The sequence below is a fragment of the Agelaius tricolor genome, unplaced genomic scaffold (assembly GCF_023055355.1).
Source record: "Agelaius tricolor isolate 1412-34295 unplaced genomic scaffold, bAgeTri1.0.p SCAF_36, whole genome shotgun sequence".
Lineage (NCBI taxonomy): Eukaryota > Metazoa > Chordata > Aves > Passeriformes > Icteridae > Agelaius > Agelaius tricolor.
In genome coordinates this window covers 2,158,743-2,178,992 of record NW_027269296.1, presented here as the reverse complement: position 1 = coordinate 2,178,992, position 20,250 = coordinate 2,158,743, and the positions used below count along the sequence as shown (strand labels likewise).

Here is a 20,250-nt window from a genome sequence, read left to right as displayed (position 1 = left end):
CCAAACAATATTTCAAGGGATTTATTTTTATAACCTGAACAATGATATTAAAAATGCTATTTTAAAAAAAGAAACTTGGCCAGGCTGCAAATTGGGCCACCAGAAGGACAATGAGGAGGCAAAAAGATGGGAGTCGCTCCTAAGGAAAAGGGAATTTTTTTTTTAATGGGAGAAATCCTGAATCACCTCTCAGTGTGTCCTGGAGGCAGGAAATCTGGGAATTGGGAGAGCTGGCAGGAGCAGGGCACAGACTTTGGCTTGAAGCAGCTCCAGGATGGCAGGAGAAAAAAATCTTCCTGTGCTGAGGGAGGATTCACTGGAATGTCCCTGGATGATCCCTGGGATTGCACTGCCAGGGGTACCCTGGTGGAGTTGCTGGTAAATGGATGTGCAGAAAGGCAAAAAAATTGTGTTGGAAATGCCAAAAAATTACTTTACTGATCTATTAATTGAGATAATTAATCCATTAAAGCAGAATTCCAGAGACTACATATATATATATATATATTCCATACATATATGTGGGAATAAATTCCTTGGGTTCCTCCATGGAATTGTGAGGATCCACAGGATGAAACTGTCCCATGGGGAAAGGATCCTGGAGGATCTTTGGGATGGGATCCCTGCAGGAAAGGAGATGGCAATTCCTAAATGAGGGGCTGGGAATGAGGCAGCAGCAGCTCCAGCCCTCTGTGGCTTCGAGGAAAAGCTTAAAAGGAAAATATAAATCCCCTCACTAATTTTCCTCATGAAAATATAAATCCCCTCACTAATTTTCCTCATTATTCCCATTGGATCTTGTTCCAGAACTGAAGAATTTGATGGGAATGTCAAGACAGCCTTTTCTTCCCCTCCCTTTGGTGCTGCTTTTTGGGGTTTTTTTCTGATTATCAGCTGCTTTGAGTCTCCACTCAGAGAGAAAAAGGATCTCTAATTCCTTTATCTATTTAAGTCGATTTCAGGAATATTTTTCTCCCACAGTGTGAACAATCAGAACTCTGTGGTCTCCCAGATATGTAAAATAGTTCTTTTTCTTCTTTTGTGGGCAGATATACTTAAGCTACATAATGGGACTCTGGGAGTGAGTCAACTCAGGAACACTGGATATATTTAAATTCCATTTCAAACTTAACTCCTATTAAAAAAATTCCCAGAAAATGCCAAATCCCGGTGTGAAAAAAAATAAAAGTTCATTGCAACTCACACACCTAAAGCATTTTTATCCAACATCTTTAACAAGTTTATTTACCACGCAATTTATTACAAGGATACTTGACAAAGAAGCAAACAAGGTTGGAAAACATTGCAGCATTCCTGGTTTGTTTTTTTTTTTTTCTTTAATAAAGCAGGAAAAACCCCGGAAGACTAAATACGAGGCCTAAAGCTGGACAGGTGAGGGTTTAGGACAGGGCAGATCTATGACAGAGCCAGAGCTTGGCTGCCCCTCAAGGCACGGTCACCTCTGAGATGCCTCCCCGTTTGTCCTGGTCCCTCACGGTTTGTCCCTGTCACTCAGGTTTGTCCCGGTCCCTCACGTTACTCCTCATCCCTCCCGGTTTGCCCCGGTCCCTCACAGTTTGTCCCTGTTCCTGTCCCGGTCCCTCAGGTTTGTCTCCGTCCCTCTCAATTTGTCCTCGTCCCTCACGGTCCCTCAGGTTTGTCCGTGTCCCTCCCGGTTTGCTCCGGTCCCTCAGGTTTGCCCCGCTCCCTCACAGTTTGTCACTGTTCCTGTCCCTCACTGTCCCTCCCGATTTGACCCCGTCCCTCATGCACCCTCACGGTCCCCCCGCCCACTCCCGCCCAAACCGCAAATCTCGCGAGATCCCAGCCGGGTCACGCGCCCGCGCGCGCCGCCGCGGCCCAGCCCGGGAAGGGGAAGGGACGGGGAAGGGGGGGGGGGGAACGACAAAAAAGGGCGGAGCCTCCGCCCCGCCGCCTCACGGCCCCGCCGCCATCTTGTTTCTCGGCCGCTCGGCGCTCACTCCGCTCCGGCCGCCCCCCCTTTCCCCCCCCCGCCTCCCGCCGGCCGCGCCGGAGGCAGCGCGGGCAGCGGGCGGAGCAGGCGGAGGTCGCGGCGCCGGCCGCCCCGGTGAGTACGCGGGGAGCGCGGCGGGGGGCAAGCGGCGGCGGCGGCCCGTGAGGGGGCGCGGGGCGGGGGCGGCCCGAGGGGTCCTTGCGGCCCCCCCTCAGCAACGGCCGCGCTGCGATTGGCTGGGCCGCGGCGCGCGCGCTGATTGGCCCGCGAGGGGGAGGCGGGCGCGGGGAGGTGGGCGCTGATTGGCTGGCGGGGTGCGGACCGGGGAGAGGACAGCGAGCGGACCGTTGTCCCGCGCGGGCGCGGGGTGGGGGGGGGGGCAGCGGGGCCGGGGCAGGCCCGGGCGGGCTCGGCGCTGGCGGAACCCGGGACCGGCGAACTCCCGGCCGGAGAGCCGAGATTCGGGGCTGACAGTGCCCGGAATCCCCGGCCGGAGAGCCGAGATTCGGGGCTGGCAGTGCCCGGAATCCCCGGCCCGAGAGCCGAGATTCGGGGCTGGCAATGCCCGGGGTACGCGCTGCCTCACGGCCGGTGGGCAGAACAGAGCGCGGAGGCCTCCCGGCGTTTTCCCGGGTGGGATCTACCGGGCCGCCACACGGATATGCTGTGGTGCCTCATCCCTAGGAGGGTCCAAACCAAGGTGGAGAAGGCCTTGTGCCTTTAGCTTTAAAGCTGATGAGCTTTAAGGTCTCTTTCACCCAAAGCGTTCTTGGTTCTGTGATTCCAAGGCGGGTTGTGATCCTGACCTGGCTGAGAAGGGAGCAGGTAGAGAGGAGCTCGGATGTTGAGGTTTAGATTTGATTTTGGTTGTGAGAGTGGTGAGGAGCTGGAATGGATTTCCCAGAGCAGCTGTGGCTGCCCCTGGATCCCTGGAAGTGCCCAAGGCCAGGCTGGATATGCTTGGAGCAACCTGGGACAATGGAAGAGGTCCCTGCCATGGCAGGGGGTGGCACTCAGTGATTTTTCTGAGTGATATTTTTGATATTCTGATTTTTATTTTTTCCCATGGATTTGGGAATAAATCCTCCCTGTCTCCATTGCTAAGCATGGGCAATTCAAAGCCCATGAGCTCTTTACCTTTTCCTCCAGCCCTACAAACCAAACCACCAAACTTCCTTGGCAACATCCAGGGCCTTTCCTTAGGTTTTTCCTGAAATGAGGTTTTGGTTTTGGACTGGGCTGTTCCTGCTGGGTCTGTTTGTCCTTGTGCCCTGTGACAGCCTGAGCTCACCTGGGCATCGTGGTGACAACAGTGTCCCACCAGGGACAAGATCCCAGGGAATGGCTGCAGCTGTTCCAGGGGGGATTTAGGTTGGATTCAGGGAAAGGTTTTGGGGTTTTTGGTGCACTGCCCAGGGAATGGGAACATTCCCAAGGCTGCCAGAACTCCAGGAATGTTTGGACACCACTCCCAGGGATGCCCAGGGTGGGATTGGACTGGATGATCCTTGGGGATCCTCCCAGCTCAGGATATTCTGGGATCCAGCACGATCCCTGAGTGCTCATTCCAGGTGGGATCCCAGCAATTCCCTGCTGACCTTGAGCTGGGCATTTTTCTTGCCTGGCTGCTCTGTCCCTCGTTAGTTTGTGCTTGATCAAGGTAATTCCTGTTTGTCCAAGCACGTTTTCCTGCCCCACAGGAATCACTGGTGGATTCCTGGAAGTGTCTCAGAGAGGCAGGTGACAGCTCCAGGGGGCTGAACATTCCTTTCTCCCCCTTTTTTCCCAGTAACTCTGTAATTCATGGAATACTTTGAGTTGGGAGGGACCTTAAATCCCATCCAGTCCCACCCCATTCCATGGGCAGGGACCTTCCACTGTGCCAGGATGTGCCAGCCTGGCCTTGGGCACTGCCAGGGATCCAGGGGCACCCCAGCTTCCCTGGGAATTCCATCCCAGCCCCTCCCAAGAGAGAATCCCTTCCCAAAATTAATCAGAACCCTGTGTGATTACAGAGCAACAACAGCTGCAATGATTGGAATAAACCCTTTAGGCCTTCCCAAATTAATTTAGTGGGGTTTTTCTTTCCACAAAGAAACCCTTTACTCTAGGGCCTCCCAAAATTAATTTGGGGTTTTTACCCTGCACAAATAGACCCTTTAGGGTAGGGGCTCCCAAAATTTATTTGGGGTTTTTATCCCCCTACAAATAAACCCATACACTGCATAATTAATTTGGGTTTTTTTATCTTCCCACAAATAAATCTGTTACTGTAGGTCTTCCCAAAATTAATGGGGGTTTTTATCCCCCACAAATAAACCCGTTACTGTATGACCTCCCAAAATTTATTTGGGGTTTTTATCTCCCCCATAAATAAACCCGTTATTGTAGAACTTCCCAAAATTGACCCATTTTTTTTTGTCATAAGGAATTATTAATGATCCTATGAGCAGCTTTAGGACCCTTGGGATGTGCCAAGGCACAGGGGAATGTGTTTGGGGAGTCAGAACCCCTCAGAATTCCACAATTCCAGGCAGACATTCCTCTGTTGTGCAGGAAAGGTGCTGGCTTTGTTTTTCATACCACCCAAAGTACCTCACATAATTCCAATAGTCAGAATTCCACAGCTTCCAGGCCCTGTTTTTTATCTGAGGAATGCCACAGGAAGAGAACAGAGTGTATTTATTTTTTTTTTAAGGCCGTGTTTTAACCAATTCTATTCCCTCAAATCATCAGGAAGATCTATTTTTAAATTAATCTCTCCTCGTTACCAGATTCAGAATGATTTAATCTGCAGGGCTTGGCTGTGCTTCCCAATATTTTTTCCCCTTGGATAATCCTGTCAGCAGGAAATTATAGGTTGGAATTAGAGCTGGAAATCCATGGTGGTGATGTTGATAAAATTGTGATTTCTGCATATAGAGGTATCTCCTGATATATATACATATATATCAGAGGATTAATGTAATGTAATATAATGTAGTATAAAATATAATATATAATATATAGTTTAATATATTAATATAATAATACAATAATATTTATATAATTTATAATATAATGCAGTATAATTAATATAGTATAATATATAGCTATAATATAATTAATATATCAGGGGACATATAAAAATAATAATATAATAATATATAAATTCATAAATGGCCATAATTCACAAATTAAAAACCACAGCGAGTTCCTCCTCTCCCCGAGGAAGAACATCCCAACGCCACCTGGAGCTGTCCCTGTGTCACCCGCTCCCCCTTAGCAGGGGTTTCGGCTGGTTCATCTCCAAAATTCCCAAAATTTCTGGAATTCGGGGCTCGGAGCGCGCGCGCTCGCGCCGCGCCTCACGCACGTGCGGCCCCGCCGGGAAGGTGTGGCGGGAACCGCCGTGATTGACAGGCGCGCGGGCCAATTAGCGGCCGTTCCCTCCAGCCTCTTCAGGCGTTTGAATAGGAGGCGAGGAGGCCAATCGGGGCGGGGCTGAGGGGCGGGGCTTGCCTGACCCCTGCGGCCGCCGCTCAAGGTAACTTTAAAGCAGGAAGCGGCCGGCGAGGCTGCGCCGCGGCGCTGACCAATGGGAATGCGGGGCCGCGGGGCGCGCAGCCAATGGGAGAGCTCGACCGCGGGGCGCGCAGCCAATGGGCGCGGGCGCGGGGCGGGCCGGGCGCGCGCAGCGGGGCGCGCGGGGCCGCCGCCGTTAAAGGGGCCGCGGGCACGGCCCGGCCCGGGGGGGCCCCTGCGGCTCCCGGGGTCACTCAAAGACAAAGCCATGGCGGGGAACCCCCGGCCGCGGGCACGGCCGGCGGTGAGTCCGGGGCGCCGCCGCCGCGGTGGCGGCGGGGGAGGGCGGCCCGTGCGCCGGGGACAGGCCGCGGCGGCGGGGGATGCTCGTGCGTGCCGGTGCGGGAAGGGGGGGGCGCGGCGGGACGCACCCGCTGCGGGCTTCGCGGTGAAACCCCCGGCGAGCCTCCCGCAGCGCCGGTAACGCCGTGCGGGCAGCGCTGCAGGCGGGGGGGGACAAAGCAGCGGGGGTGCCCCGAGCGCGGCGGGGGCTCCGCGGTGCCCTTGGCCCGGCCGCCATCACCCCGCGGGGCCGGGGGGCGACAGCGGAGCCGCGGCACCCCCGGAGCCCCGGCGGGGCTGGCCGCTCTTTGTTGTCGTTTGTGTGGGGAAGTCGGTGCCGAAGGTCACGGGGGGGAGCGGGGGTTGGAGGATCTGAGGGGTTCCGCGGCTCCGGTGAGCCCCGGGCCGGGCGCGCTCCGGCTCCGGCCCCGGCGCAGCCCCAACTTGGAGCGGGGCCTGCACGAGTGACCTTGAAATGCCAGCGCTGCGAGCCGACACTCTGAAGGACAAAGTTTGTTTGCGGCACTTTGGACCGAAAAAAAAAAAAGAAATTAGAAAAAAAAATAAATAAAAGAGGAGGGGAGAAAAAAACCGGAGCCGCTGGCGGTGGCCGAGGGCATCAAGGACACGGGGATAGTCCGGGCTTAGATTAAAGTTGGGTTTTGGGAGCGCTCCGTGGGTGTTTCTGCTCCTCTCAGGGTGAAAAATCACATTTTTTCCCCCTCTCTAGTAGGTGGTTGTTGAGGTTAAAAGCGCTGGTTTGGGAAATTAATAATAATTAATTGGTGAAACTTCATGGAAGGGTTTTAGGGTGAGGGTGCAGGGCCTGAAGCTGAGCTTTGCCTCCTGTCAGGGTTTGCTGAGGTTTGAGTTTTAGTCCAAGTGTGATTTGGGCTTTAAATCCAAATTAACGCTCCCAGCGCCTCATCTCAGGGTTATTCCACTCCTCGGTGTGGTCACAGTTGCGGTGAAGAAGGGAATAAGAGGAGAAATGTCCCCAAAAAATCCCATTTTCATATTTTGGGGAATGTTGGAGGAACTTCTGGAGCCGCCTGTGGGCCAGGATTGGAGAATTCCCCGTGAGCATGAAGGTCATTGTCAGCATCTTGAAGCAAAAAAGAAGAAATTTCAATTTATTTCCTTAACAATCATTTCTTTTTTCCCTTAGAATTATTTCCCTAGAATCAATGATTTCCCTAGAAATCAGGATTTTCCCAGCTTTTTAAGTGTTGGCAGCACACCAGGACAATCTACAGAATAAAAAAATCCCAATAAAAATCCTGCAGAAATCTTGATTCCACTCAAAATTTGGAATATTTTGATGCTTTCAGCTTGCAGGAGGTTGAGGAAGAATCAGTTCTGCTTGATCTTTTTAGGTCAAGAGCAGCAAGAAATCTGGAAATGGATTTATTAACAAATAAATTATGATTTATGATTTATTATTATTCCAGTTCCTTTGGATTTTTTCCAGCTTTGGAGGGGTAGGAAGGTCCCATTTTAAGGAGTGAATTTTGGCCTTTCTGCCCCAAAAATCTCCAGGGGTTTCTTTGTGTTGTTCTTTTCTAGAAGTTGAATTTTTTTAGTTTTATTCCCTATGAGTTGGATTTTTTAGCTTTATTCTCTAAGAGTTTGATTTTCTAGTTTTAATCTCTCCATGAGTTTGATTATTTATTTTTGATTATTTTTTTATACTAAAATTGGATAAAATTTGCCCTATAAATTGGATTTTTTAACTTAATTCTCTAGAACTTGGGTTTTTAAATTTTATTCTCTACGAGTTTGATTTTCTGCTTTTATTCTCCCTATGAATTTGATTTTTTTCGCTTTATTCCCTATGAATTTGATTTTTTAATTTTATCCCCTATAATTTGGATTTATTAACTTAATTCTCTAGAAGTTGGATTTTTAAATATTATTCTCTATGGGTTTGGTTTTATTTTGGTTTTATTCCCTATGAGTTTGGTTTTTTTACCTTTATTCTCTATATGAGTTTGATTTTTTAATTTTATCCCCTATAATTTGGATTTTTTACCTTTATTCTCTAGAAGTTGGATTTTTAAATTTAATTCTCTACAAGTTTGATTTTTTTTTACCTTTATTCTCTATACAAGTTTGATTTTTTTCCTTTTATTCTCTCTAAATTTAATTTATTTAATTAATCCCCCCTTGATTTCCCAGCACTTTGCTTTTCCTGGAAATTTCAATTTTTAATTCCCCTTCAAATTTTAACCTGGAACTTCCACCTTTATTTTTATTATTATTTTAAATTTAATTTTTCCCCCTTTTTTTTTGCACCAATGAAAGTCTTGGGGACACTTTTGGGGAGGGGACGTTGCTGTCCCCAACTTGAGCCTGGCAGGAGTTTGGGTGCCCACATGAGGTCACTTCCAGCCCCTAAATTTGGATTTTTATTTCATTTAATCAAGCTGATATCTCAGATTTATATAATGGGGCTGACATCTGGATTTGAATTCAATTCCCTCACGAGGTGATTTCTTCATTTCAGGGTTCGTTGTGTTGTAAATGAATTCGATTTGGGGAGTTTTGAAGCAAAAATCATCAATTATTTAAAGTTTTAAAGCTCTTTATTAGTTCAGCTTTTGAATTATGATTGAGAATAATTTAAATTTTATTTCAAAGGGTTAAAAACCCTTCAGGCCATCTCCAGAGCATCCTGGGAGTTCAAAAATGAGATTTTTTGGGAGTTATTCCCAAAATCCAAGGGGTTTTCTTGGATTTTCTGTTTATTTCACTTCCTGCTCAAATCAGAGCAGGAATTGTCCCTTTTTATGGGGGATTTGCATCTTTATAACACCAAAATATTTTGATTTCAATAAAAAATAAAAGAAAAAATAAAAAAAAAAAGGAATTAAAACCATCCTGGCTGCCTTGGAGCACTTGAGGTTGGGTTTGATTGGAAAACTTCTATAAAAAGAATTAATCTTTAATTTGGATGATTTCATTTATAAAATTAATTAAAGGCGGCAATAGGAATATTAAATATCATAGGATTCAATAGATATTTCTCAATAGACACAGAAATAAATGAATTTATAGAAATATACAGATTAAAATAATTTATTTGTACCAAATTTCCTTGGAATGAGGAGCTGGAAGTTGGGATCCAGATCCCCCCACTCCCTTTGGGACTTTTCTATAAATTTCCTAAAATTTCCCCTATAAAGTCCCAGGCTGGCAGCACAGGGGATGTGGTGCAGAATTTCTGGAAATTTAAAGGTGGAAAAATCCTAAATATTCCTGGAGGCACCTGGAGTGCTCAGGTGTTGAATTTTCCAAGATCACCCCAAGAATTTGCAGCCTGAACCTCTGATATTTTCATTTAATTCTCGAAATAACCTTTTAAACGCTTAAAATTCAGTTTAAAATGGGTTTTTTAAAACAGAATTTCAGCCTCCCCTGAGTTTGTGTCCATCCCCATTTCCCACTGTTCTGTTGGATTTTAGATCATTTTATAGAATCTTTTTTTGGATAAATAAATCAGTGCTCAATATAAAAAAATCTTAATAATTCTGGTTGGTTTTAATTGGTTTTTTATTTGTTGCTTGTCCATAATGTTGGGATTTTCTTTAATATTTGAATAATTACAGAGGAATGGTGATGAAGCTGTGGGTTTGGTGCTTAATTATTAATAATAATTTAATAATTATTAATTTATTTAATTTCTTGAATTATTCAACTTTTTGTGCTTTATTTTTATCGGGACAACTTTGGAGAGGAATTTGGGATAAGGGGGAATAAATCCCCAGTGCCAGAGGACAGAGAAAAATGGGATTTTGGGCAGGAATTGCTGCTTTTTCCATAGAAAACAATGGGATTTTCCCCAGAATTTGGGGAATTTTGTATGGAAAGCAGCTGGAATTTGTGATCCCCCCAGGATTCCTTCCCTCTGACATTCCCCGCTTGCAAATCCTTTGGAATATTTGGACAAATTTCCAAACATTGGAAATTTAGCATTTGCTCGGCTTCTTACACAGGGGGAACTTGGAAAAGTTAAAAATCACATTTAAAATGAAATTAAATTTTAAAAAATTTCAAACTTGTGCCAGTGCCCTCCCTGGATGGGGCCGTTATCCCCATCCCACCTCCCTTGGAATGTGGCTGTGCCCTGGATCTGGTGTTTTTCCAAGGAAAAACCACCTCAGGGTGGAACTGCAGGCTCAGAGCTTTTGGGTTTTCCATTGGGATTTTCCCCCTGGGTTGTGTTTTCCAGCAGCTGAAGTGACAAATTTCCCAAGGGATTCCCAAATCCAAGGGGAGCCAGCTCCGTTTGGCTGCTTCCGCCTTCCCGGAGCTCCCAAACAAAAAAAGAGCAGAAAAAGCAAAAAATAACCCCCAAAAAAAAAACCAAAAAACCCCATCCAGAGGCTCCTTCACGCTTCCTTTGCTCTCCACGAAGCGAAACCGTCCCAGGTTTTGTCAGCTCTGCAGGATTTGGGGAGTTTGGGTGTTTGGTGGGTGGAAAAGCTCCAGCAGCTGTTGGGATATTCCTGGGATCTGATCAGCGAGGCCTCAGCTTTTCCTGCTTTTTGTTTTTCCTCTCAGTCTGGGAAAATGAAATGTTTGCCTGCTTGGAGAGGTGGTGAGGATGGGATGGATGGAGGTGAATCCTGGTTTTCCTGGGATTCAGTTCATCATCCAGGCCAGCCCTGAACAGCCCCTGGGTCTGGATGATCCTTGAGGAACCTTCCAGGATATTCCAGCTGTGCTGGGATGAGCTGAAGGAGCCAAAATCCAGGCTGGGAGGATCCCAATGAGGAGATCCATGGACACGGCTCTGAAGGAAAAACAAAACTTCCCAAAAAAACCTTCCCAAAAAACCAGCAGGGAATGAGGGAAAAGCTTTCCAAGGGAATGGGAGCATTCCCAACATGCCAGAGCTCCAGGAAGGTCTGGACACCACTCCTAAGGATGCCCAGGGTGGGATTGTTCAGGGTTGGACTTGGATGATCCTTGAGGGCCCTTCCAGGAAATTCCAGCTGTGCTGGGATGAGCTGAAGGAGCCAAAATCCAGGCTGGGAGGATCCCAATGAGGAAATCCATGGACACAGCTCTGAAGGAAAAAAAGAAAACTTCCCAAAAAACCAACAGGGAATGAGGGAAAAGCTTTCCAAGGGAATGGGAACATTCCCAAGGCTGCCAGAGCTCCTGACACCACTCCCAAGGATGCCCAGGGTCTGGATGATCCTTGAGGATCCTTTCCAGGAAATTCCAGCTGTGCTGGGATGAGCTGAACCATCCAAAATCCAGGCTGGGAGAATCCCAATGAGGAGATCCATGGACACAGCTCTGAAGGAAGAAAAAACTTCCCAAAAAACCGGCAGGGAACGAGGGAAAAGCTTTCCAAGGCAATGGGAACATTCCCAAGGCTGCCAGAACTCCTGACACAACTCCCAAGGATGCCCAGGGTCTGGATGATCCTTGAGGATCCTTTCAGGAAATTCCAGCTGTGCTGGGATGAGCTGAAGCACCCAAAATCCAGGCTGGGAGGATCCCAATGAGGAGATCCATGGACACAGCTCTGAAGGAAAAAAAACTTCCCAAAAAACCAACAGGGAATGAGGGAAAAGCTTTCCAAGGCAATGGGAACATTCCCAAGGCTGCCAGAGCTCCTGACACAACTCCCAAGGATGCCCAGGGTCTGGATGATCCTTGAGGATCCTTCCAGGAAATTCCAGCTGTGCTGGGATGAGCTGAACCATCCAAAATCCAGGCTGGGAGGATCCCAATGAGGAGATCCATGGACACAGCTCTGAAGGAAAAAAAAAAAACTTCCCAAAAAAACCTTCCCAAAAAACCAGCAGGGAACGAGGGAAAAGCTTTCCAAGGGAATGGGAACATTCCCAAGGAAGAGGAATTCCCAACATGCCAGAGCTCCAGGAAGGTCTGGACACCACTCTGGGGATGCCCAGGGTCTGGATAATCCTTGAGGACCCTTCCAGGAAATTCCAGCTGTGCTGGGATGAGCTGAACCATCCAAAATCCAGGCTGGGAGGATCCCAATGAGGAGATCCATGGACACAGCTCTGAAGGAAAAAAAAAAAACTTCCCAAAAAAACCTTCCCAAAAAACCAGCAGGGAACGAGGGAAAAGCTTTCCAAGGGAATGGGAACATTCCCAAGGAAGAGGAATTCCCAACATGCCAGAGCTCCAGGAAGGTCTGGACACCACTCTGGGGATGCCCAGGGTCTGGATAATCCTTGAGGACCCTTCCAGGAAATTCCAGCTGTGCTGGGATGAGCTGAACCATCCAAAATCCAGGCTGGGAGGATCCCAATGAGGAGATCCATGGACACAGCTCTGAAGGAAGAAAAAACTTCCCAAAAAACCAGCAGGGAACGAGGGAAAAGCTTTCCAAGGCAATGGGAACATTCCCTTGGAAAGTTCAGCTCATCCCAGCACAGCTGGAATTTCCTGGAAGGGTCCTCAAGGATCATCCAGACCCTGGGCATCCCCGGAGTGGTGTCCAGACCTTCCTGGAGCTCTGGCAGCCTTGGGAATGTTCCCATTCCCTGAGGAGCCTGGGCAGTGCCTCTCTGAGGGGAGAACCTTGCCCCAAATCCAACCTAAATCCCCTCTGGAGCAGCTCCAGCCATTCCTGGGATCTGTTCCCTGTTTGGCAGCAGAATTTGGGGTTGGAGCGGCCGCTTTCCTCTTAAACACCTTGGGAGATCGGGGATCCTGAGGGAGGAAATGCAGAGGTGGAGGGGATGGATGGAGAGATGGATCCATGGAGAGATGGACAGATCCATGGAGAGATGGACAGATCCATGGAGAGATGGATCCATGGAAAGAAGGACAGATCCATGGATGGATGGATGGATGGATGGATGGATGGATGGATGGATGGATGGATGGACAAAGGAATGGATAAATCCATGGAGGGATCCATGGATGGTTCCATGAATGGATGGATCCATGGAGAGGAGGACAGATCCGTGGATGGATGGATGGACAGAGGAATGGATAAATCCATAGAGGGATCCATGGATGGATGGATCCATGGAGAGGAGGACAGATCCATGGATGGATGGATCCACAGATCAATCCATGCAGGGATCTATGGATGGATGAAGGAATGGATGGATCCATGGACAAAGGAATGGATAAATCCAAAGAGGGATCCATGGATGGATCCATGGAGAGCAGGACAGATCCGTGGATGGATGGGTGGATGGACAAAGGGATGGATAAATCCATGGAGGGATCCATGGATGGTTCCATGGATGGATGGATCCATGGAGAGGAGGACAGATCCATGGATGGATGAAGAGATGGAAGGAAGGATGGATGGATCCACAGATCAATCCATGCAGGGATCCGTGGATGGATGAAGGAATGGATGGATCCATGGACAAAGGAATGGATAAATCCAAAGAGGGATCCATGGATGGTTCCATGGATGGATGGATCCATGGAGAGGAGGACAGATCATGGATGGATGTAGAGATGGATGAAGGAATGGATGGATCCACAGATCAATCCATGCAGGGATCCATGGATGGATGAAGGATGGATGGATCCACAGATCAGTCCATGCAGGGATCCATGGATGGATTAAGGAATGGATGGATCCATAGATCAATCCATGCAGGGATCCATGGATGGATGAAGGAATGGATGGATCCACAGATCAATCCATGCAGGGATCCATGGATGGATGAAGGAATGGATGGATCCACAGATCAATCCATGCAGGGATCCATGGATGGATGAAGGATGGATGGATCCACAGATCAATCCATGCAGGGATCCATGGATGGATGAAGGAATGGATGGATCCACAGATCAATCCATGCAGGGATCTGTGGATGGATGGATGAAGGATGGATGGATCCACAGATCAATCCATGCAGGGATCCATGGATGGATGGATGAAGGAATGGATGGATCCACAGATCAATCCATGCAGGGATCTGTGGATGGATGGATGAAGGATGGATGGATCCATGGATCAATCCATGCAGGGATCCATGGATGGATGAAGGATGGATGGATCCACAGATCAATCCATGCAGGGATCCATGGATGCATGAAGGAATGGATGGATCCACAGATCAATCCATGCAGGGATCCATGGATGGATGAAGGAATGGATGGATCCATAGATCAGTCCATGCAGGGATCCATGGATGGATGAAGGAATGGATGGATCCACAGATCAATCCATGCAGGGATCCATGGATGGATGGATGAAAGATGGATGGATCCATAGATCAATCCATGCAGGGATCCATGGATGGATGAAGAGATGGAAGGAAGGATGGATGGATCCACAGATCAATCCATGCAGGGATCCATGGATGGATGGGTGAAGGATGGATGGATCCATGGATCCAACCTGGCCTTGGACACTTCCAAGGATGAGGCAGCCACACTTCTCTGGGAAATCCATCCCAACCCTTTACAGGAAGGAATTTCCTCCCAATCCTTAACCTAAACCCATCAGTTTGAAGCCACTCCTGAGTGTTCCTCCTCCTGTTCCTCCTCCTGTTTCTTTCCTGATTTTTTATGGATTTTTTCCTGTTCTTTTCCCCTCTCCAAGGTGCCAGGATGTCCACGGACGGTGGCTTTGGCACAGGGAACAGCGATGCCCAGCAGAGCCTGCAGAGCTTCTGGCCACGGGTGATGGAGGAGATCCGCAACCTCACCGTGGTGAGCGCCCCAGGCCTGGGACATTCCCAGAAAAAAACTGGGAAAATCCCTGTCAAAGCTCAGCTTCCTGCTCTGGGACGTGGAAATTGGAGTTTCTATGGGATATAAGGGGGTTTAGGAAGTCAGGAGTAATCCCTCAGCCAGGAATCTCCAAAAAAAACCCCAAAAAAATGGAGATGGAATTGTAGCAGAGTCATAAAATCATGGAATGGTTTAGCCTGGAAAAGATCTTCAGGGTTATCCCTGTTCCTTGGTAACAGGAACTGGGAATTAAAATAGAACCTGGAGCATCCCCAGGGCTGGGATATTCCCAGAAAAAAACAGGGAAAACTCCCAGCTTCCTGCTCTGGGATCTGGGAAATTGGGAGTTTCTGTGGGATAAGGGGGTTTAGGAAGTGAGGAGTAATCCCTCAGCCAGGAATCTCCAAAAAAAAACCCCAAAAAAATGGAGATGGAATTGTAGCAGAGTCATAAAATCATGGAATGGTTTAGCCTGGAAAAGATCTTCAGGGTTATCCCTGTTCCTTGGTAACAGGAACTGGGAATTAAAATAGAACCTGGAGCATCCCCAGGGCTGGGATATTCCCAGAAAAAAAAAAATTGAAAAATCCCTGTGAAAGCTCAGCTTCCTGCTCTGGGATGTGGAAATTGAGTGTTTCTATGGGATATAAGGGGGTTTAGGAAGTGAGGAATAATCAGCCAGGGGGGATAGAAATGGAATTGTAGCAGAGTCATAAAATCATGGAATGGTTTAGCTTGGAAAAAATCAGGATTTTCCCTGTTCCTTAAGTGCAGGAATTGGGAATTAAAATAGAACCAGGAGCATCCCCAGGGTTGAGATATTCCCAGAAAAACAAAGAAAAATTCCTCTCAAAGTTCAGCTTGAACCTGTTCCTGTTTTGGGATCTGGGAAGTGTTTCTATGGGATAAGGGGGTTTAGAAGTGAGGAATAATCCCTCAGCCAGGAATCTCCAAAAAAAACCCCAAAAAATGAAGAGGGAATTGTAGCAGAGTCATAAAATCATGGAATGGTTTAGTTTGGAAAAGATCTTCAGGGTTATTCCTGTTCCTTAAGTGCAGGAATTGGGAATTAAAATAGAACCAGGAGCATCCCCAGGGTTGAGATATTCCCAGAAAAAAACAGGGAAAATCCCTGTGAAAGCTCAGCTTCCTGCTCTGGGATCTGGGAAGTGTTTCTGTGGGATGAGATGGTTTAGGGAGTGAGGAATAATCCAGGAATCTCCAAAAAATGGAGATGGAATTGTAGCAGAGTCATAAAATCATGGAATGGTTTGGTTTGGAAAAGATCTTCAGGGTTGTCCCTGTCCCTTGGGCACAGGACCTGGGAATTAAAACAGAACAATTCCAGGTCTTCCTTGGCAATTCCACTATCCCAATTAAAATATTTAGATTTGGAGAAAACTTAAGCTCCAAGCCTCTGAGAGCCCTGAAGTGTTGAAATCACTCAAATTCCAAGTTTGTCATTATCAGTTGTGTTATTAAATTAAAGATATCTGATATAAAAATCCCATCTAAGCTGAGCTTAACAACTGCACCAAGGAACTTCTTTTCCTTTCCATCCCCACAAGAGCTGTGGGAGCAAGGGCACAAAATAAAAACGACTTTTGAGGGGAGATTGATGCATTCCTATCATCCAAAAATCACTCTCCTGGTGCTTTTAATGCAGCTGAAAACAGAAGAACTCCAAGTCCAAGCTGGGCTCTTCAAAGTACAAAAAAACCCCAAACCCACCAGGCCCAGGATAAGCTGATTTTTGGATTTTTTTTTTTCCTGTGTGCAGATAGTTGATTAAAGAAACAGATGTAGAAATTTGTATGCATAACCAGAATTAATTACTCTGCTCTTTCAGCACAGAGGATTCTTGTGAGCTGGAATTTCATCTCCACATGAAAGGGGTTTATTCTACAGCTTATCAAGGATGGGCAGCTTCATTTTCCACTGTCACTGGGATCTATTTATTGCTCTGCCAGCTCAGGAGTCACTGGGAATGGAGCTGAGGGCAGGGAAGGGAAACAGGGAAAGATCCCAGCACTGTGGGGTCATCAATTTGGTGAAATTTACTGAAATTTATTCTATTTATTATTAAAATTGCTCCCCTGTTGGTCCCTGATTTTTGGGGACTGAGGACAGGGAAGGAAAAGGGATAACAGGAAAAGATCCCAGCACTGTGGGATCATCAAATCCTGAAATTTATTCTGTTTATTATTAAAATTCCTCCTGTGTTGGTCGCTGATTTTTGGAGGCTGAAGGCAGGGAAGGAAAAGGGATAACAGGAAATAATCCCAATACAGTGGAATCAAATCTTGAAATTTATTCTGTTTATTATTAAAATTCCTCCTCTGTTGGTCCCTGATTTTTGGGACCTAAAGGCAGGGAAAGAAAAGGGATAACAGGAAATCATCCCAATGCTGCGGAATCAAATCCTGAAATTTATTCTATTTATTATTAAAATTACTCCTGTGTTGGAACCTGATTTTTGGGGACTGAGGACAGGGAAGGAAAAGGAATAACAGGAAATCATCCCAGCACTGTGGGATCTTCAAATCCTGAAATTTGTTCAATTTATTACTGAAATTTGTTCAATTTATTACTGAAATTATTGCTGTGGATGTAGGGGTGAAGATTCTGTTAGTCCCTGATTTTTGGGAACTGAAGGCAGGGAAGGAAAAGGGATAACAGGAAATAATCCCAATACCATGGAATCAAATCTTGAAATTTATTCTGTTTATTATTAAAATTGCTCCCCTGTTGGTCCCTGATTTTTGGGGACTGAGGACAGGGAAGGAAAAGGGATAACAGGAAATAATCCCAATGCTGTGGAATCAAATCTTGACATTTATTCTATTTATTATTAAAATTGCTCCCCTGTTGGTCCCTGGCAGGGAGGGCAAAGGGATGATAGGAAATCATTCTAATGCTGTGGAATCATATATTGAAATTTATTCTGTTTATTATTGAATTTACTTCTGTTGGTCCCTGGTTTTTGGGGACTGAGGGCAGGGAAGGAAAAGAGACAACAGGAAAGGATCCCAAAGCTGGAATCATCAATCCCAGAAAACACTGATTGTTTTAACATTTTTTTACCTTTATTTTAGTTAAATATCAGTAAAAAGTCTCTCAAATCTCTCTGCAGAAAGATTTCAGAGTCCAGGAGCTGCCCCTGGCTCGGATTAAGAAGATCATGAAGCTGGATGAAGATGTGAAGGTATATTCAGGGTTTTTACCTGGAATTTATGATCCTTTTCCTGGATATTTTACCCATTGTTCTTTGAAATTCATTATTATTATTTTTAAAGCATTTTTTAGCAAAATTCCCTTGGCCTTGTGTCATTAAACTGGGCTGGGAAAGCAGAAATATTTGAGATTTGGGTTTTGATTTTGCAGTTTTGTTTCCTTGTGATAAATACCACTTTAAGGGTAGAATAAATACAAAAATAATTCTGGCTATTTCCTGTTTTCCCTAGTGCTTAACTGTCTCCTCTCAAGCTCCCTCTTTGTTTTTCTCCACTCTCACAAAGATTTAGAGTGATTTTTGTGCCACAATAATTCCATTTTTATGGAAAAAGAATAATAATCCAGGTGGATAACATGGGTTTGATCCCAGTAGATTGACATCACTTAAATTTGTGCCATTTATTTTAGCTTTTTTATGGAAAATTAAGCAACAATTCAGGTGGATAACCTGGGTTTGATCCCAGTATTTGGGATTTTGATGACAAGGACAAACAAATTGATGAAAACTCCCTGACACTGAAAGAAGGAAAAAGGAATCACCTGCAGTTTTTGACTCTGGGCTGCTCCACTCTTCCCTGGTTTTTTATTTGGAAAACTGCCACTTAATTCCTGAGGGAAAAGAGAATTTTTTGTCCTTTTTCCTTTTTTTTTCCCCCTCAGTGTGACACCATCCTCCTGTCAGGACATCCCTTAGTTTAAATGAGATCCTGAAAATTCTCTATTCAGAATTCCTGGAAAAGGATGATCCCAGAATTCTGAGGGCCCAACTCATTGTCTGAACCAAAAAAATGCCAAATTTGTGATGACAAAAAGGGGAAAATGAGATTTTTAAGGCAGAGTGGAGAACAGGGAAAATCTCTGGCCTGTCTGGAATATTCCTATTTAAATGTTAATTAATAATCCTTAATGCCAAGGCAGCTGATAACCAAACTGCTTCATTTGAGTTAAACTGGAGGCAGATTTTTTTAAGGAAAAAGAAATTTGGTGAAAAAAAGACAAACAATTCTCTTTAGAGAATATTTTACATATCCAAAACTCTTCTTCCATAATCTTAACTCAGTCACACCTGAGGAAATCCTGAGGTGAAAACTCCCCCTTCTTTTGAGTTAAACTGGAGCCAGATATTTTTTAAGGAAAAGGAAATTTGGTGAAAAAAATACAAACAAATCTCTTTAGAGAATATTTCAGATACCCAGAGAATATTTTAGATACCCAGAGAATATTTTAGATCCCCAACTCTTCTTAACTCAGTCACACCTGAGGGAATCCTGAGGTGAAAACTCCCCCTTCGAGTTAAACTGGAGCCAGATATTTTTTAAGAAAAAGGAAATTTGGTTATAAAAAATACAAACAATTCTCTTTAGAGAATATTTCAGATACCCAGAGAATATTTCAGATACCCAGAGAATATTTTAGATCCCCAACTCAACTCAGTCACACCTGAGGGAATCCTGAGGTGAAAACTCCCCCTTCATTTGAGTTAAACTGGAGCCAGATATTTTTTAAGGAAAAAGACATTTGGTGGAAAAAAAAAACAAACAATTCTTTTAGAGAATATTTTAGATACACAGAAAATATTTTAGATACCCAGAGAATATTTCAGATACCCAGAGAATATTTTAGATACCCAACTCAACTCAGTCACACCTGAGGAAATCCTGAGGTAAAAACTCCCCCAAATTCCCATTTAACCACCCAATTTCCACTCAGGCAGTGAAATTCCTCCTTGCACCGTTAAAACTGAGTGCTAAAATGTGCAATAATGTGATTTTGTGGCAGATGATCAGTGCAGAGGCCCCTGTGCTGTTTGCAAAAGCTGCTCAGATTTTCATCACCGAGCTCACCCTGCGAGCCTGGATCCACACAGAGGACAACAAACGCAGGACCCTGCAGGTAAAGCAGCTCCCAAATCCCAGCTGCTCCTAAATCCCTTCCCCACTCCTTCTTTCCATAAAGCCACCCGTGTTTTGTACACAGAACTGCCCAGCTGAAAGGGGTTTTTTTGTTAATTTAATTAAAATAAACCCACCCAAACACAAATCTCCATCTCTCAGCTGACTGTGACCTGCTGGAACAGCTGCAGCTGTTGAATTTCTGGTTGATTTTGTTTGTTAGTTGTGATTTAAATTTGTAGAGGTTTGCTTTGTGGTGATTGAAATGGGGAGGTGAAAATAAAAACACAACAAAATACAGATTATTGGAGAGAGAATCCATTTCCTCAATAATACTCTTTTTTTTAATGGTTGAAGAGTAAAATAGAACTCTTAAGTAAAGAGTAAAATATAACTCTTAAGTAAAGAGTAAAATACAACTCTTAAGTAAAGAGTAAAATATAACTCTAAGTAAAGAGTAAAATACAACTCTTAAGTAAAGAGTAAAATAGAACTATTAAGGTCATTTTATGGAGCAAAAAAAGGAGGTTTTCACTTTTAGTCTTACATATTAAGCAGAACTGCTAGAAAATGCAATAACCATGAATTCAGGCCCTCAGGTCAGGGGAA

At 45.6% G+C, this 20,250-nt stretch overlaps 1 protein-coding gene across 3 annotated transcripts in view; it reads left to right on the top strand.

Annotated features, from left to right (window-relative positions):
• Nucleotides 1–1,872: 1,872 nt before the first annotated feature.
• Nucleotides 1,873–20,250, top strand: part of NFYC (nuclear transcription factor Y subunit gamma) — a 30,154-nt gene continuing 11,776 nt past the window's right edge. Inside the window, exons 1-4 of one of the 3 annotated variants that reach the window (XM_071453557.1) lie at nt 1,873–2,089; nt 14,385–14,494; nt 17,649–17,720; nt 19,529–19,642. In XM_071453557.1, the coding sequence (XP_071309658.1) occupies nt 14,393–14,494; nt 17,649–17,720; nt 19,529–19,642 (288 nt within the window). In that variant the 5' untranslated portion in view covers nt 1,873–2,089; nt 14,385–14,392. Of the gene's footprint in view, nt 2,090–5,625; nt 5,784–14,384; nt 14,495–17,648; nt 17,721–19,528; nt 19,643–20,250 lie in introns of those variants that run through there. The other 2 variants (XM_071453556.1, XM_071453558.1) reach the window with 2 other exon arrangements.